Source organism: Kogia breviceps, chromosome 19 (genome assembly GCF_026419965.1).
Source record: "Kogia breviceps isolate mKogBre1 chromosome 19, mKogBre1 haplotype 1, whole genome shotgun sequence".
Taxonomy (NCBI): Eukaryota; Metazoa; Chordata; class Mammalia; order Artiodactyla; family Physeteridae; genus Kogia; species Kogia breviceps.
The window spans coordinates 5,332,742-5,348,260 of record NC_081328.1 but is presented as its reverse complement, the minus strand read 5'-3'; the positions used below and the strand labels follow the sequence as shown (position 1 = coordinate 5,348,260).

Sequence of the window (15,519 nt, the reverse complement as noted above, 5' to 3'; positions counted from 1 at the left end):
GAACCTGGCTCCATTAGTGGTCGAGGACAAAGAGAGGCATTCGTTTTCCTCTAATGACCTGCCTCTCTCTTGCAGACCAACCTGAGGGAGCTGAAGTCTTTCGGTTCCCCGCCACCTGCCGTCAGCAACGTCAGCGCGGCCGTGATGGCTCTCGTGGCCCCGGGGGGCAAGGTGCCCAAGGACCGCAGCTGGAAGGCCGCCAAGGTCACCATGGCCAAGGTGGACAGCTTCCTGTACTCCCTCATCCACTTTGACAAGGAGAACATTCACGAGAACTGCCTCAAGGCCATCAAGCCGTATCTGCATGACCCCGAGTTCAATCCCGAGTTGGTGGCCACCAAGTCCTGCGCAGCCGCCGGCCTCTGCTCTTGGGTCATAAACACTGTGAGGTTCTACGAGGTGTTCTGTGATGTGGAACCCAAGTGCCAAGCACTGAGCAAGGCCACCTCGGACCTCGCTGCCGCCCAGGAGAAGCTGGCGGCTGTTAAAGCCAAGATTGCTGTAAGTGACCCCCACCTCAGGCAAACAGCCTCTCCTCCAGGCCCCAGTGCCTCAGCCCTGATCTTTAAAGAAAACCAAATTGTTACCCAAAATCTCCTAATTTTTCAGTAGAGGCCAACTTTTTTTTTTAAAGCATTTATTATTATTATTATTATTATTATTATTATTATTATTATTATTATTATTATTATTTTCAGTCACACTGCACAGTTTGTGGGATCTTAGTTCCCTGACCAGGGATTGAACCCACCCGGGCCCCCGGCAGTAGAAGCACAGAGTCCTAACCACTGGACCGCCAGGGAAGTCCCAGTAGAGGCAACTTTCATAATTTCTTCCTCAAACACTGTATAATGCAAACGAGACAGATCCACTGGACCATGGGTTTATGCCTTGGTCCTAAAAGGTTTTTTTCTTTTCCTCTGAGGAAAGAAAAGATGACAGATGGTTACATACAATAAATGAACAAACAGTGTTATCCATGGAACCAACTGCTGTCTTATTAGCCACAATGAATCTAATATTTTTGCACATCTGATAGTTGAGAAGAAAGGGTCAAAAATGGGAGATTCTTTTTTTAAAGTTTATTTTATTGAAGTATAGTTGATTTACAATGTTGTGTTATTTTCTGCTCTACAGCAAAGTGATTCTGTTATACATATATATACATTCTTTTTCATATTCTCTTCCATTATAGTTTATCACAGGTTATTGAATATAGTTCCCTGTGCTGTACAGTAGGACCTTGTTGTTTATCCATTCTATACATAATAGTTTGCATCTGGTAATCCCAACCTCCCAGTCCATCCTTCCCCCACCCCCCTCCCGCTGCATTCCTGTCCCTAGCAAGGCTGTCGTGACCCAAAGTACAAACCCTTGCAAGAATGAATGGAGCATCTTCCTAGGTGCTTCCATTAGGTGCTAGAAATAATCCCCTTCCTGTTTTGATTTCCAGGCCCAAAAGCACCCCAAATTAATTTAGCACGAGGCTCTAATCTTTGAAATTAAGATTTTCCCCCACTCACAAAATCAGCCCCGAAAGCAAGTGCTTTTGAGGTCAGATGCTCCTCATGGATGGTCACAGCAAACTTTAAATCAATTTTATATGCATTTCTGACAAAATTTCACTTACAGATTTACTGCTCCCGACTTACAGACGAAAACACCGAGGCCTGGGAAGTTCAAGTGGCTTTCCAGGCATAGGAAACAAGTCTGTTCTCTATGTTTGTGAATCTGCTTCTGTTTTGTAGATAATTTCAAAAAATGGGAGATTCTTTTTCCCCTTTGAAATGTAGGCTTTAGCCACATTTCCCCACTGTGCACCATTCTCTTCCATTCTGGCCACTGTCCGCCCCCCTCACTCTCAGCGGTGTGGGTGTGTGGGCCTGCAGGGCATGTGTGATGCTACCTGCAGTGCTTTATAGAAGCTTGTAAAAGCATGTAGCATATTGTGGTTGGTGGTTGGGAGGGGTCCCTTGGCCATAAATATAAAATTATTAGCCTCTTGTTGATATTTTGATTGTCCCTCACCCAGGATTGGGGGATGGAGGTGATTCTGGATTCACACTTTGAACTTCATCTTTGCCATTAAAATTGGTATCACCAAAGTGAGAGGTAGAAATCAGAATCCTGCAGGATGACATAGCAGCTGAAAACCCATCAGCAGACCTTCCAATCTGTGCTGTGCTATTCTCCGATGGGTGACCTTTAGAAAGGCCTTTCCAGAGCCCAAACTTCAGCTTCCTGAAGTAAAATGGACACAGTAATAGTCCATTTTGGCTATTCATGATTTTGCTGTGAGGATGAAAGGAGAGAAGGCATGTAAAGCCCAATCCCAGAGCCCAGCCCACAGGGACACAGGGAGCTGCCACCACCACCAGGGTTCCGATGACCATTGACCCCTGCTTTACCTCCACCTCCTCCTCCTCCTGCATGTGCCATCATGTGCAAAACCTGGTCATCAGTCACTACCATGATCAAGTTCAAGCCAAAACATCCCCTGGATCTTTCATTTCTACACGTGCATTCCAGACAAATAAGATTCTTATTGCAAGTTTCTCATGATAAATAGCGTTTTACAAATTGTGAAACGGGAGATTGCAGACATGCTGCATGCTTCAAGTTTCATGGGTTTATTGATCGATAGACTAAATTCTGTGGTTAAAGGCTCTAGTTCAAAGATCCCTGCAGCCAGACTCTCTATAAAGAAGAGATGCTTTGGCAGAGCAGCTAATCTCTCAGTACGTTTGCTTTATAAATCCAGACGTTCATGGACCAGTTTACTGATAATCACGCTCACAATGGCGCACTTGAAAGAATACCAGGGACAAAACACTAACAGCCCCTTGACTGCTTTTGGAGGGAAAATACCTTCTGATAATTTTCATATTCTTCAGTCTCTCCTGGAAAAGTGTTGCAAGAACTGCATTTTCAAAGATCTCTTTCTTACTCAAGTTATTTTAGCTAAAGGAACATTTGGTGCACAGAGAATGTTTTCAAAATGTTTATACCTTTTTAGTAGCCAACATGCACACGAAGGGCCCATTCAACCTGTGGAAGCCATCAGAATATTTTTTAAATACCTGGCTACCTTAGGAAGACACTTCTCTTCTGCCCAAATATTTTTTGAAAAAAACACATTCTCTCTTTTAACAACCTCCTCTCCATCCTTGGCTTATCCACATGCCTATCAACATCCCAGGAGTGCAGACACTCCCTCACCAATAACACCCGTCCTGAATACAGAAGCCCACCCAGGACAGGAAAGTGCCTCCCTCTGTGCCCCTGAGGCCATCACCAGACCTCTCCAGTTACACCAACGCCAAGTCTTTTTCTTAGGATCTTAGGATAGTTCTAAGTAAAGACTTTTATATTCAAGATGCATAAAGTGAAAAAAAAATGCATCTTTCAAAACAGATTCTACAAAGTAACTTCAACTTGATTTCATACATGTAATTAAAATACACACAGGGCTTCCCTGGTGGCGCAGCGGTTGAGAATCTGCCTGCTAATGCAGGGGACACAGGTTCGAGCCCTGGTCTGGGAGGATCCCACATGCCGTGGAGCAACTGGGCCCCTGAGCCGCAGCTACTGAGCCTGCGCCCCTGGAGCCTGTGCTCTGCAGCAAGAGAGGCCGCGAGAGTGAGAGGCCCGTGCACCGCGATGAAGAGTGGCCCCCACTTGCCACAACTGGAGAAAGCCCTCGCACAGAAACGAAGACCCAACACAGCAAAAATAAATTAATTAATAAAACTCCTACCCCCAACATCTTAAAAAACAACAACAACAACATACAAATATGAATAGTGGTGGTTATCTCCTAGTGGTAGATTTTGGATGGTTTTGTTTATCTGTATTTTCTTTTTTTCTATTAAGAACACATATGAATGTGACCATTTATAAAAATAATAGTAATAAAAGCAAGGAAGACATCTTCATCAAGCATTTACTCACACATAAGTAAAATATCAGAGAGTAGAGAAGAGCTTCAAATGAAAAACCAGTCTCCTGCCCTTTTCCTTCTTCTGTCTGTTTCTTCTGATTGTTGATGCCACTCAGAGCTTGCTACCTAGTGGCTTAAATGTGTTTCATTTGGCCTGCACAATGTGTTTGCCAAAGATTTAATTAATTGCCAATACTTAGAACAAAAAATCTGATTTCTGGCCGGTCTTATAATAATCAGCAGGCTCCTGCATATCACTAACTGACCCTGGAGTTGAGCAGCGGCTTCTCACTCAAGCAGGGAGTTTTGCTGCATTCACTCACACTCACCAGCGGCCCCTGTTTCCTTTCACATTAGCCTCATCTGACTAGTTTACATCATCTTCCTGGGCTGCTCATCTGAATTTCCGGCCCTTGTCTGCGTGCTGTGCTGCATCCTTATTCTTGATGTATCTTCTTCAGGCAGTTGACTTTCTGCTACACGAGGCTTGAAGACATTCATCCCCTGTCTTCTCATCATTACAGCAACTATGTTTTTCTGACGTGACCTTTACTTCTTGTTCAGTCATATGGAGGCCGCTTCCTTGGAGCGCTCAGTGTTCAAGATGAAATTACTACCCTTTCCTTCAGTTCATCCCCTTCCCTCCTCTCTCCAACTTCATTATCGTTATTTATCGTTACTTTTGCTTTTGAATCACCAGCACTGAACATATCTACATTGTGTTCTGTAACCAGAATTAATTGTCCCATGCTGTCTCCACTGACCACTGATTCAAAAAATCAGTAATTCTGTTTATATTCTATGAACCTGTCTATATTGTTCATAGAAGATCTCAGTGCTGTTATACTTACTTTCTTACATACCTTTCCCCCTGGACTTTCTTCTCTCTCTCCCTCTTTCTCTCTCTCTCTTCAATTAGTTCTTTTGGCATAGCCTTACTTTTAAAAACCCTCCAGTCAATCCAGTGTTTTACTGAGTCCCCTTTTGCCCCCAAGACTTTTCTCTCTTGTCCCCAACTCAAAGCTCCAAACAGTTTTGGAGAGTAATCAGGTTCACTGCTCTCTTGGGTTCGTTCCAATGACTTTCTGGACCCCATGGCTTCTTTCTTGATTTCTTCTCTTGTTTTGCTATGGCTTGTTATCTTAAGTAACTTTCTCAAAAATGTTACATAAGAGGTAAATTTTCTAATGTTCCAGTCTGGACGTATCTTTTTATTTTTAAACTGAACTGACTGTTTTGTTGCCTATTAAATTCTGATGCTAATTTTTCCCCTTAGAACACCGAATGCTTTATCTTTTTGTCTGGTGAGAAGTCTGATGAACAGTCTGGATACACTGTCTTTCTGCCTCTGGAAGTCTTTCCATTTCTTCTTTATTCTTGGTGTCTGGAACTTTACACTGATGTGCTTAGCTGCCATTCTTTTTTTATTCATTGTGCTTGGCATGTAGAGACTTATTTTCTTCAGTTCCACAAGGTGATTTTATATCTCCCTTCTGTTTCCTTTTTAATCTCATTTTCTGGAATGCATATTGGTTGGGTATTGGACCTTCTGATGGGTCATCTATTTTCTTTTATCTTTTTGTCACTTTATGCTTTCTTATTCTGTCTAGATTTCCTCAAATTCATCTTTTAATTTATTGAATTTATTATTTTTTACATTAAAAATAAAAATTATTTCCACAAGTTTTCTTTGTTGTTGTTCTCTTTTCCTTTTATTAGCATCCTCTTGTTTTATGGATGAAACATGTTGAATCTCCTGGAGAAACTAATTATGAAGGGTTTTATGCTTTGTTGCTGTTTTTTTGACTGAAGTTCTCTCTTTTTCCCAGATCATTTTTTCCTTCTTGTTTACCTTTAATCTAGGCTTTAATCAAATGTCTTCTTGTCCTTTCATGTTTACAACAGTAGTGATCGAAAGCTGAGTATAGCTCTGCAGACGAGGGCAGATCTGGCAGACTGGCAGAATTTGTCTTCTAGATCAGATGAGTTATGGTGGATGCATCCTATTACTTGTTGCGTTTATTTCTGCTCTACAGCAAAGTGATTCAGTTATATATATATATATATATATATATATATATATATATATATGTATATACATACTTTTTCATATTCTTTTCCATTATGGTTTATCACAGGATTTTTGAATATAGATCCCTATATACAATAGGACCTTGTTTATCCATTCTGTATGCACTAGTTTGCTGGATACATCTTAAATGCCAGAACATAGTATCCTTTCTCTGCCACTGTTGACTCTCCTGCTGGTGACACAGGTGCCTGGTGGCATTGCATGGGGATGGAGATGTGGGGTGGAGGATCAAAAGGCTTCCAGTTGACCAGTTGATAGAAAAGCTCAGTCCTCTCACTTGCGTCGGGACCCTCTGGACTTCCACTGGGATCCATGTGAGGCCCCCCCCCGGTTTGCCTTCCTTCCCCTCCCTGCCCGCCTTCCCCAGTCCCGTACAGCTCCCCCCAGGAGGCCTTCCTCAAAAATCCCCTACCCGTGAACCCTATCTCTGAAAGCACTGGAACTACTGACAGACGTTATGTTCTTTCCTAAACAGAACCTTAATGAAAACCTGGCCAAACTCACGGCCAAGTTTGAGAAAGCAACAGCTGACAAACTCAAATGTCAGCAAGAAGCTGAAGCGACTGCAGTCACCATCTCCCTTGCAAACCGCCTGGTGAGTGTGAAGCGTGCGCCGTGCATTCTCCGTGGCTGAATCGTGGCTCTGTAGCCTGTGGTATGACGTGTCTTCTCCCCTCTCTGCTCTTTGAAATGATAGACGGGAGGACTGGCCTCTGCAAACGTGAGGTGGACGGAAGCTGTGCAGAACTTCAAACAACAGGAAAGGAAATTATGTGGAGACGTTTTACTTACTGCGGCTTTCATTTCGTACCTGGGCTTCTTTACAAACAAATACCGGCAGAGCCTCATGGACGGGACCTGGAGACCCTACCTGAGCCAGCTGCAGGTAAGTCCAGCCCGCATCTGTCCTGACGCCACCAGCCTGTGGGGACCAGGGAGCTCATGTGACAGTAGTAACCCAAACCTCTGAGTCCCTCCTTGTGTTCTTGCCCCCACGACCACCTGAGTATCCATCCCCTAGTGACCGCTGAGACCCAGGAGGGACACCTGTGCACCCATGTCCTTCCACACTGCCCTGCACTGTCCTCCGCTGCCCTCCTGGCCACCTGAGCGCGGCACCCCTCCTCTTCCTGGGTCTCCATGGGAGCTCCGGTCCACCACCCCCAGGCTGGCTCCTGCCCCTCCTCAAAACTGTAAAACCCGAGAGGCACCAAACGCATCCTGTGTCTCCCTCCAGCCTTCCTGCTCTTGTGCCAGACTTCACAGCGGCAGTGGAGGAGCGTTCCCCAAATGCTGCACCGCCCCTTGTTACTGGTCCCCAAAGCTGCCCCGCCTGTGTCTGCGACCCACAGACACCCTTTATGAAAGCAGCTTATCTACTTTGGTCACGAGTACTCAGTTCTCAGTGTGAGCGGGAGGGTGTTACTCCCAACTCCTCCCTCTACGCTGACACGATGAAATGGGGAAATGCTAGTGCCCAGCTGAAGAGGGTTCAGGATGTGTCCCATCTTGACACTTGCACATCACTCACCATCCTCAATGCACAGATATTCACTGAGTCTTCAGCCTGCCCTACTCGCCACTGGCAGGAAGCGCAGAAGACGCTCAAGACCAGGATGTTGGCAGAACATAGTCCAGTGGATGAGATGAGAGTCATAAAAAGCAGCTGCCATGAGAGTCAGCACAGAAAGTTCACCACGTACAGTAAGGGCTATATTCCAGAATTCATCTGTAGGTGTTTCCTTGGAACACAGAGCCCATACTGTCTAGTGGTAGCTGTCTTAACAGATCAGCTTATAAAATCTCATTCACCTGATGATTTGCTGAACAGTGGTTTAAAAACTGTTACAGCATTGGGAAATAAACAAAAGATAAAGCTGTTATTTATTCTCCTTGAACACCTGTGGAAAAGAAAATTTTTGAAAGGACGATCATTAGCTGAGTGAATGAAGACGAGGAGCCGAGTGGCCTCCCAGCAAGGGTTTTCCTGGCTTTGTTTGTGGCTCTTAAGCAGTTTTTAAAGTAATTTTTTGTGCTTTATTGAGATATAATTGACATGTAACATTGTGTAAGTTTAAGGTGTACCATGTGTTGATTTGATGCATATGTATTGTGAAATGATCACCACAGTAGCTTAGTTAATACTTCATCACCTCACACAATACCATTTCTTTCTCGTGATGAGAACATTTAAGATCTACTCTCTTAGAAACTTCCCTGTGCACAATACAGTATTAACTATAATCACCATGCTGTACAGTAGAATCCCAGAACTTTTCTTATAATGAAAGTCTGTACACTTTGACCAACATCTCCCCATTTCCACCACCCCCAGCCCCTGGCAACTACCATTCTACACTCTGTTTCTGTGAGTTTGGCTTTCTTAGATTCCACATATAAGTGAGATCATACAGTATTTGTCTTTCTCTGTCTGACTTATCTCACTGAGCATAATGCCCTCAAGGTCCATCCGTGTTGTTGCAAATGGCAGGATTTCCTCCTTTCTCATGGCTCAATAGTATTCCATGGTATATGTGTCATTCACATATATACGTACATATATATATGATTCATATGTCATATATATATAATTCATATGTCATATATATATATATGCACACCATGATTCTTTATCCATTAATTCGTTGACAAACACTTAGGTTGTTTCCATAGCTTGGCTATTGTGGATAATTCTGCAATGAACATGAGGTGCAGATATCTCTTTGAGACAGTGATTTCATTTCCTTCAGATATATATCCAGAAGTAGAATTCCTGGATCATTTGGTAGTTCTATTTTTATTTTTTTTAACATCTTTATAGGAGTATAATTGCTTTACAATGGTGTGTTAGTTTCTGCTTTATAACAAAGTGAATCAGCTATACATATACATATATCCCCATATCTCCTCCCTCTTGCATCTCCCTCCTACCCTCCCTATCCCACCCCTCTAGGTGGTCACAAGGCACCGAGCTGATCTCCCCGTGCTATGCAGCTGCTTCCCACTAGCTATTGATTTTGGTAGTATATATAAGTCCATGCCACTCTCTAACTTCATCCCAGCTTACCCTCCCCCTTCCCCATGTCCTCAAGTCCAATCTCTACATTTGGGTCTTTTTTCCTGTCCTGCCCATAGGTTCTTCATACCATTTTTTTTCTTTAGATTCCATATATATGTGTTAGCATATGGTATTTGTTTTTCTCTTTCTGACTTACTTCACTCTGTATGACAGACTCTAGGTCCATCCACCTCACTACAAACAACTCAATTTCGTTTCTTTTTATGGCTGAGTAATATTCCATTGTATATATGTGCCACATTTCTTTGTCCATTCATCTGTCGATGGACACTTAGGTTGCTTCCATGTCCTGGCTATTGTAAATAAGAGCTACCATGAACATTGTGGTACATGATTCTTTTTGAATTATGGTTGTCTCAGGATATATGCCCAGTAGTGGGATTGCTGGGTCATATGGGAGCTCTATTTTTAGTTTTCTAAGGAACCTCCATACTGTTCTCCATAGTGGCTGTATCAAGTTACATTCCCACCAACAGTGCAAGAGGGTTCCCTTTTCTCCACACCCTCTCCAGCATTTACGGTTTGTAGATTTTTTGATGATGGCCATTCTGACTGGTGTGAGGTGATACCTCATTGTAGTTTTGATTTGCATTTCTTTAAAGATTAGTAATGTTGAGCATTCTTTCATGTGTTTGCTGAAAATCTGTATATCTTCTTTGTAGAAATGTCTATTTCGATCTTCTGCCCATTTTTGGATTGGGTTGTTTGTTTTTTTGTTATTGATCTGCATGCGCTGCCTGTATATTTTGGAGATTAATCCTTTGTCAGTTGTTTCATCTGCAAATATTTTCTCTCATTCTGAGGGTTGTCTTTTCATCTTATTTATGGTTTCCTTTGCTGTGCAAAAGTTTTTAAGCTTCGTTAGGTCCCATTTGTTTATTTTTGTTTTTATTTCCATTTCTCTAGGAGGTGGGTCAAAAAGGATCTTGCTGTGGTGTATGTCATAGAGTGTTCTGCCTATGCTTTCTGCTAAGAGTTTTATAGTGTCTGGCCTTACATTTAGGTCTTTAATCCATTTTGAGTTTATTTTTGTGTATGGTGTTAGGGAGTGTTCTAATTTCATTCTTTTACATGGAGCTGTAATGTTTTTTAGTGCATAAATTAGAATGCAGATGATTACAAAGGAAAACAATTCTATTGAAATAACATTTCTGATCCCAGGATAAGAACCTCCAGTGGCTGGTTTCCCTTTTGAGGTTTGCTCGAAGGTATAGCACTGGCCATTCGTACCCTTAGCAGGTGTAATTAAAGGGAAAGGAGATGGTCTGGTGAGGTTTTCCTGAGAAAACTGGGAAGACAGACTGTAGAGAAGAGAAAGATGGAGAGGTTAAAGGGCATATGTGTGAACCTCAAAAGCATTCTAAGTGAAAGCAGCCAGACACAAAAGGTCACGTATCGTATGATTCCATTTATGTGAAACATCCAGAATAGGTAAATCCATATAGGCAGAAAGCAGATTAGAGGCTCCTCAGAACTGGGGGTCGTAGGGAATGGGGAGTGACTGCCGACAGACTTGGGGCTTCCTTTTGGGGCGAAGAAAATGTTTAGGAATGAGATAGAGTTGATGGTTGCACATCATGAACGTCCTAAATACCATTGACTTGTGCACTCTAAAATGGTTAGGGAGTGTGAATTGCACCCCAGTTTTTTAGAAAGTATGTGTGTTTCCAATGAAAACAATTACCTGTAGAAGAATTAGGTGAGCTGAGAGAGGTCAACGAGAAGAAAAGGAAGGGTTCCCAGGGGGCACAGAGACCAAGTGGAGACATTGCCAGGCTTGGTGGTTTGTTCCTGGGCCTCCCAGTGTGGGGAGAAGTCCTCAAGCAGCCCTTCCAGGGGGTGGGGTTGTCCATGGCAGGGGGAAAGGGAGCGGCTGCAGTCCTTTGCAAGCTGGGCATCAGCAGCAAGGGGTGATGCTGAGAGGAGAGGGTGGTCAGTACGGGCTGGTGTGGGCCTGGTCCGTGAAGCATAGAAATGTAGCCGGAAGTGACCCTGCTAACATGGGCAAGGGCGATGGAGGCTGTTGATTAAGGTACAAATGATCTATGGTAGACATTTGACTTGGGTGAGCACCACTGAAGAACAGAGGATGACACAGGCCGGATTTCTGCTGCTGTTCATCCATCAAGAGAAAAAAGGCTATCAGGACGTTAAGAAAACCTGCTTCCAGGAATAATGACACAGCCAGCAAAGTGCTCCTCGGGGATTTTGGTCTTGCTTTTAGGGGAGTTCTGTCCTTTGAGTGAGCTGCAGACCCCACCCCCAGCTGAGAGCGCATGCTTCTGTTCTGAGCGTGTGTGGCCTTTCTTCGCCACCAGGTTCCCATCGCAGTGACCCCCAACCTAGACCCCCTGAGGATGCTGACGGATGATGCCGACGTGGCTGCCTGGCAGAACGAGGGCCTCCCTGCAGACCGCGTGTCCACGGAGAATGCCGCCGTCCTCCTCAGCTGCGGGCGCTGGCCGCTCATGGTGGACCCTCAGCTACGAGGCATCAAATGGATCGAGAACAAGTATGGCGAGGACCTCCGGGTCACCCAGATTGGCCAAAAGGGGTAGGTGGCTGTGCACAAAAGTTCCCACCTTGCCATTTATGCAGAGGGAACATATGTGATGAGCAGGTTTTAAGCTGCTGTGGATTGTTTCTACCCTCCTGGTTCCTCCAGGAGTTTTCTCCTGTTTGTCCTCTCGCTGTGGGAATGTCTCAGTGAGAGATACTTGGGTACTGAGTCTCTGTTTTTCTTTCTTTTTCATATTTTTTCATTGGAGTATAGTTGGTTTACAATGTTGTGTTAGTTTCTGCTGTACAGCAAAGTGGATCAGCAAAGTGGATACATAGCTCCACTTTTTTTTAGATTCTTTTCCCATATGGATCATTACAGAGTATTGAGTAGAGTTCCCTGTGCTCTGCAGTAGGTCCTTATTGTTATCTATTTTATATGCAGTCGTGTGTATACGTCAGTTCCAATCTCCCAATTTGTCCCTCCCCCCTTTCCCCGCTGGTAACTATAAGTTTATTTTCTACATTTGTGACTCTATTTCTGTTTGGTAAATAAGTTCATTTGTACCACTTTTTTAGATCCCACATAGAAGCGATATCATATGATATTTGTCTTTCTCTGTCCAACTTGCTTCACTCAGTATGGCATGTGCTTTTCTTTTTCGTTAGAAATCATATGTGTCAGCCTCCTGACCCATTCCTGAGTCCTTCTTCCACCAGCCCAGGGGTTCACCCTCCCATCTCTCCTGGAATACCTCCTGCTTCCCAAGCACCCTATTCCATTGTCAGATAGCTCTGTGTTTTACAGTCTCTCTCACATTTAGTCAAAAACCGCCTCTCTTAGCTCTCTTCTATCCTTTGTTCCTACCTCTGCCCCAGAACGACAGAGAACAAATGTAAAGCCTCTCTCTTCTGAGGAACAATGGGACATTTGCACTGGGGTGCTTAGCAGCTGAAATAGTTATGGAACCTTCGGAACCCTTTGCACCTGCCATGTGGCTTTATCCGTACATGGTGGGGGAGTTGCTGCACACGTCAAGGGACATGAACACAGGGAGAATGTCTGACCAGCACCCACTGCACTTCACGGGCCTCAGCACCTCTCCCCGCACTGCTTCATTCACTCTGTTATAACTTAGCTTTGTAGTTTCAGTTCTCAATTCTTGTTCTGTGTCTCTAGGAGACATGAGAAAAATAGGATGGGGCAATGAGTGGGAGGGAGAGGGCCAGAGATCACTTATTAGGTGGTTGATATGTGTTGGTCTTGGCGTTAGGAGCTTTACCTCAAATGCTTTTTAATCCACACGACCAATGAGGTTAGTGTTATTGGTACCATTTTCTCATTTGAGGAAATAGAGTTTCACACAACTTAAGTAATTTCCCCAAGAGTACACAGTTTTAAAGGAAATGAATATTTGCCCACCCATGTTCAAAGCCGTGTTATTCACAATAGCCAAATGGTAGAAGGCAATCCAAGTGACCATCAACGGATGAATGGATAAACAGAATGTGGTGTATCAGTACAATGAAACATTAGTCAGCCTTGAAAAGGAAGGAGATTCTGTCCTGCGCTACAGCATGGGCGAACCTCGAGATGAGTATGCCAAGTAAATAAGCCAGTCATAAAAGGACAGCTACTGTACAGTTGCATTTACATAAGGTACCTAGAGTAGTCAAATTCATAGAGACAGAGAGTAGAATGGTGGTCCCAGGGGCTGTAGTAGAGCATAGTCTACCACAATTTTAAAATAATTAGTTAAAAATTTTAAAACTTAATGGAGAATATAGGAACCAAGGTGATCTTCACTTCGAAGCCCACGTTTATCCAATCTTAACATACAACCACCAGCGCGAGGCTTGCTGCCCTGGCCACATGTCCCAAACATGCTTGTCCAGGGGTCCAGACCACCCACGGTTGTTTAAATCAAACATGCAATGTTCAGAAAATAGTTAAATCACATGTTGAATAGCTGGATGGATCCTTTCTTACAGAGAGGGTAGATGAGAAATGAATGCCGAGGTAGGACACGAAGTATTTTTATCTGTGTCGTCAGTCATGGTAATCTAATCCTGGCCTTCCCTTCAAACTTTGATTAAAATATTCCTGTCTAATTGACCAATAACTGCATTTTAGACACAAGTATTTGTTCTTTTTGCTCATTCTTATATCCATAGTACTGAAAATGGTGCCTGACATATAGTAATTAATTAATTCTCTGTTCATGTCCCTTGACTACTGTTCTATTGGGTGATTTTCTAGATTTGTTGTGTATTATTTGAATACAAATATTACATTATCGATAGTATGGGTTAAGACTGTTAAGTGTAGTCTCCCTTCATCAGTGAATGGAAAAGTGTTCAAGGGTGTCATTTGCCTTTTAATTTTGTGAGGTCTGACATACTACAACTTTTTGGGGGGGTCAGACATGTCACATTTCTTCTATAAATCATGTTTAGAAAATTCTTTTTTCTGTCCAGAAGTTATCTAAATATTCATATAGAAGATTTTTTAGGTTTTTTTATGGTTTTCTTTTTACACTAAAATCCAATCACCTGAAATATATTTTCAGGTACTATATAAGGTACAGACCTAATTTTCACTTTTCCAGTGGTTAGCCATTGTTCCAATACCGTTTATTAAATTCTCCATCCTTTCTCTGATTAATTAGAGATGACATTTTACTCTATATTAAAATATTTTATTAGCTTTTATTCTTTTCTATTTATACAATACTATACCAGCCTTTAATTATTTTGTTTTATATTTAGTAACATTTATTGTGGCATTTCTCATTACAAAAGTAATATATCATCATAGTAAAAAAAGAAGGGGAGGGGAGTTACCCAAAGAAATAAATAGGCCTATAATTCATCATTTTTTCCCAACACTCCCAACTTTTGGTGTATGATATCCTTTAAGACTTCTTTCTACATATCTGTATTGTTGAAGTTATAAAAAATATTTTATTATCAGCTAATGTGAGTCCCTCTTATTCTTCATGATCTTTTTTTTAAAAAAAAACATTCTCATTGTTTTCTTTTAGATTAACTGTAAGATTTTTGGTCAAAGTTTATAAAGTTATATTGTTATTTATTGTGTGAATTGGAATCACACCAAACTTATAAATCTATTTAGGGGAAATCAATTTTTTATGTGCTTGTTAAACTACATAATATTGAAAAATTAAAAGTAGCCTAGCTTTTGGTAATTGATTTTTAAATAAATTAAGGTGTATCAATACAGTCTAATACCCAGGCACATAAATATTGTTACAGAAGAATATTTAATGACATGGGAAAATGTTTACATTTTACGCACAAAAACCAGGTTATAAAACAAATGAGCTACATGGATCAAATAAAAATAAACATAAATATAAATGCAGACATAAATAAAAGTATAAATAATATAAAATAAATAGAATTAGTAATAATAAACTTGAAAATATGTCCAAACATCTACAGGCAATACCAAAATGTAAATGACACAAGGATGACAGTTAATTTTCATATTCGTTTTTGCATTTTGTCATTTTCCCCTTTTTATAAGAAATAGTTCAGATCACATAAATATCATTTTAGACAGAGAAAAATGTGCCAGCTGTCTGACGTCATCCCAGATAGCGGTGCCTCCAAGTTTACTGCCACGCTTCAGGGCCATGGCTGCCTGTTGACTGTCTCCAGTCCACCACCTGATGCAGGCTTACTCTGCCCACCTGTCTCCTCAGCTACCTTCAAACTGTCGAGCGTGCCCTGGAAGCTGGGGAGGTGGTGCTTATTGAAAACCTAGAGGAGTCCATCGATCCTGTGCTGGGACCCCTGCTTGGGAGAGAAGGCGTTAAGAAAGGACGGTGAGACCCAGCTTTACTGCTGGCCCTTCTGAGGGGCTGGTTCACGACCCCTCGGAGA

General features: G+C 42.4%; 1 protein-coding gene across 1 annotated transcript in view; it reads left to right on the top strand.

The window, feature by feature from the left end:
* DNAH9 (dynein axonemal heavy chain 9) overlaps nucleotides 1-15,519 on the top strand; it is a 263,407-nt gene that overhangs the window by 193,048 nt on the left and 54,840 nt on the right. The window contains 5 exon segments of the mRNA XM_067021483.1: nucleotides 76-501; nucleotides 6,508-6,627; nucleotides 6,730-6,918; nucleotides 11,430-11,665; nucleotides 15,339-15,461. Coding sequence (XP_066877584.1) covers nucleotides 76-501; nucleotides 6,508-6,627; nucleotides 6,730-6,918; nucleotides 11,430-11,665; nucleotides 15,339-15,461 — 1,094 coding nt within the window.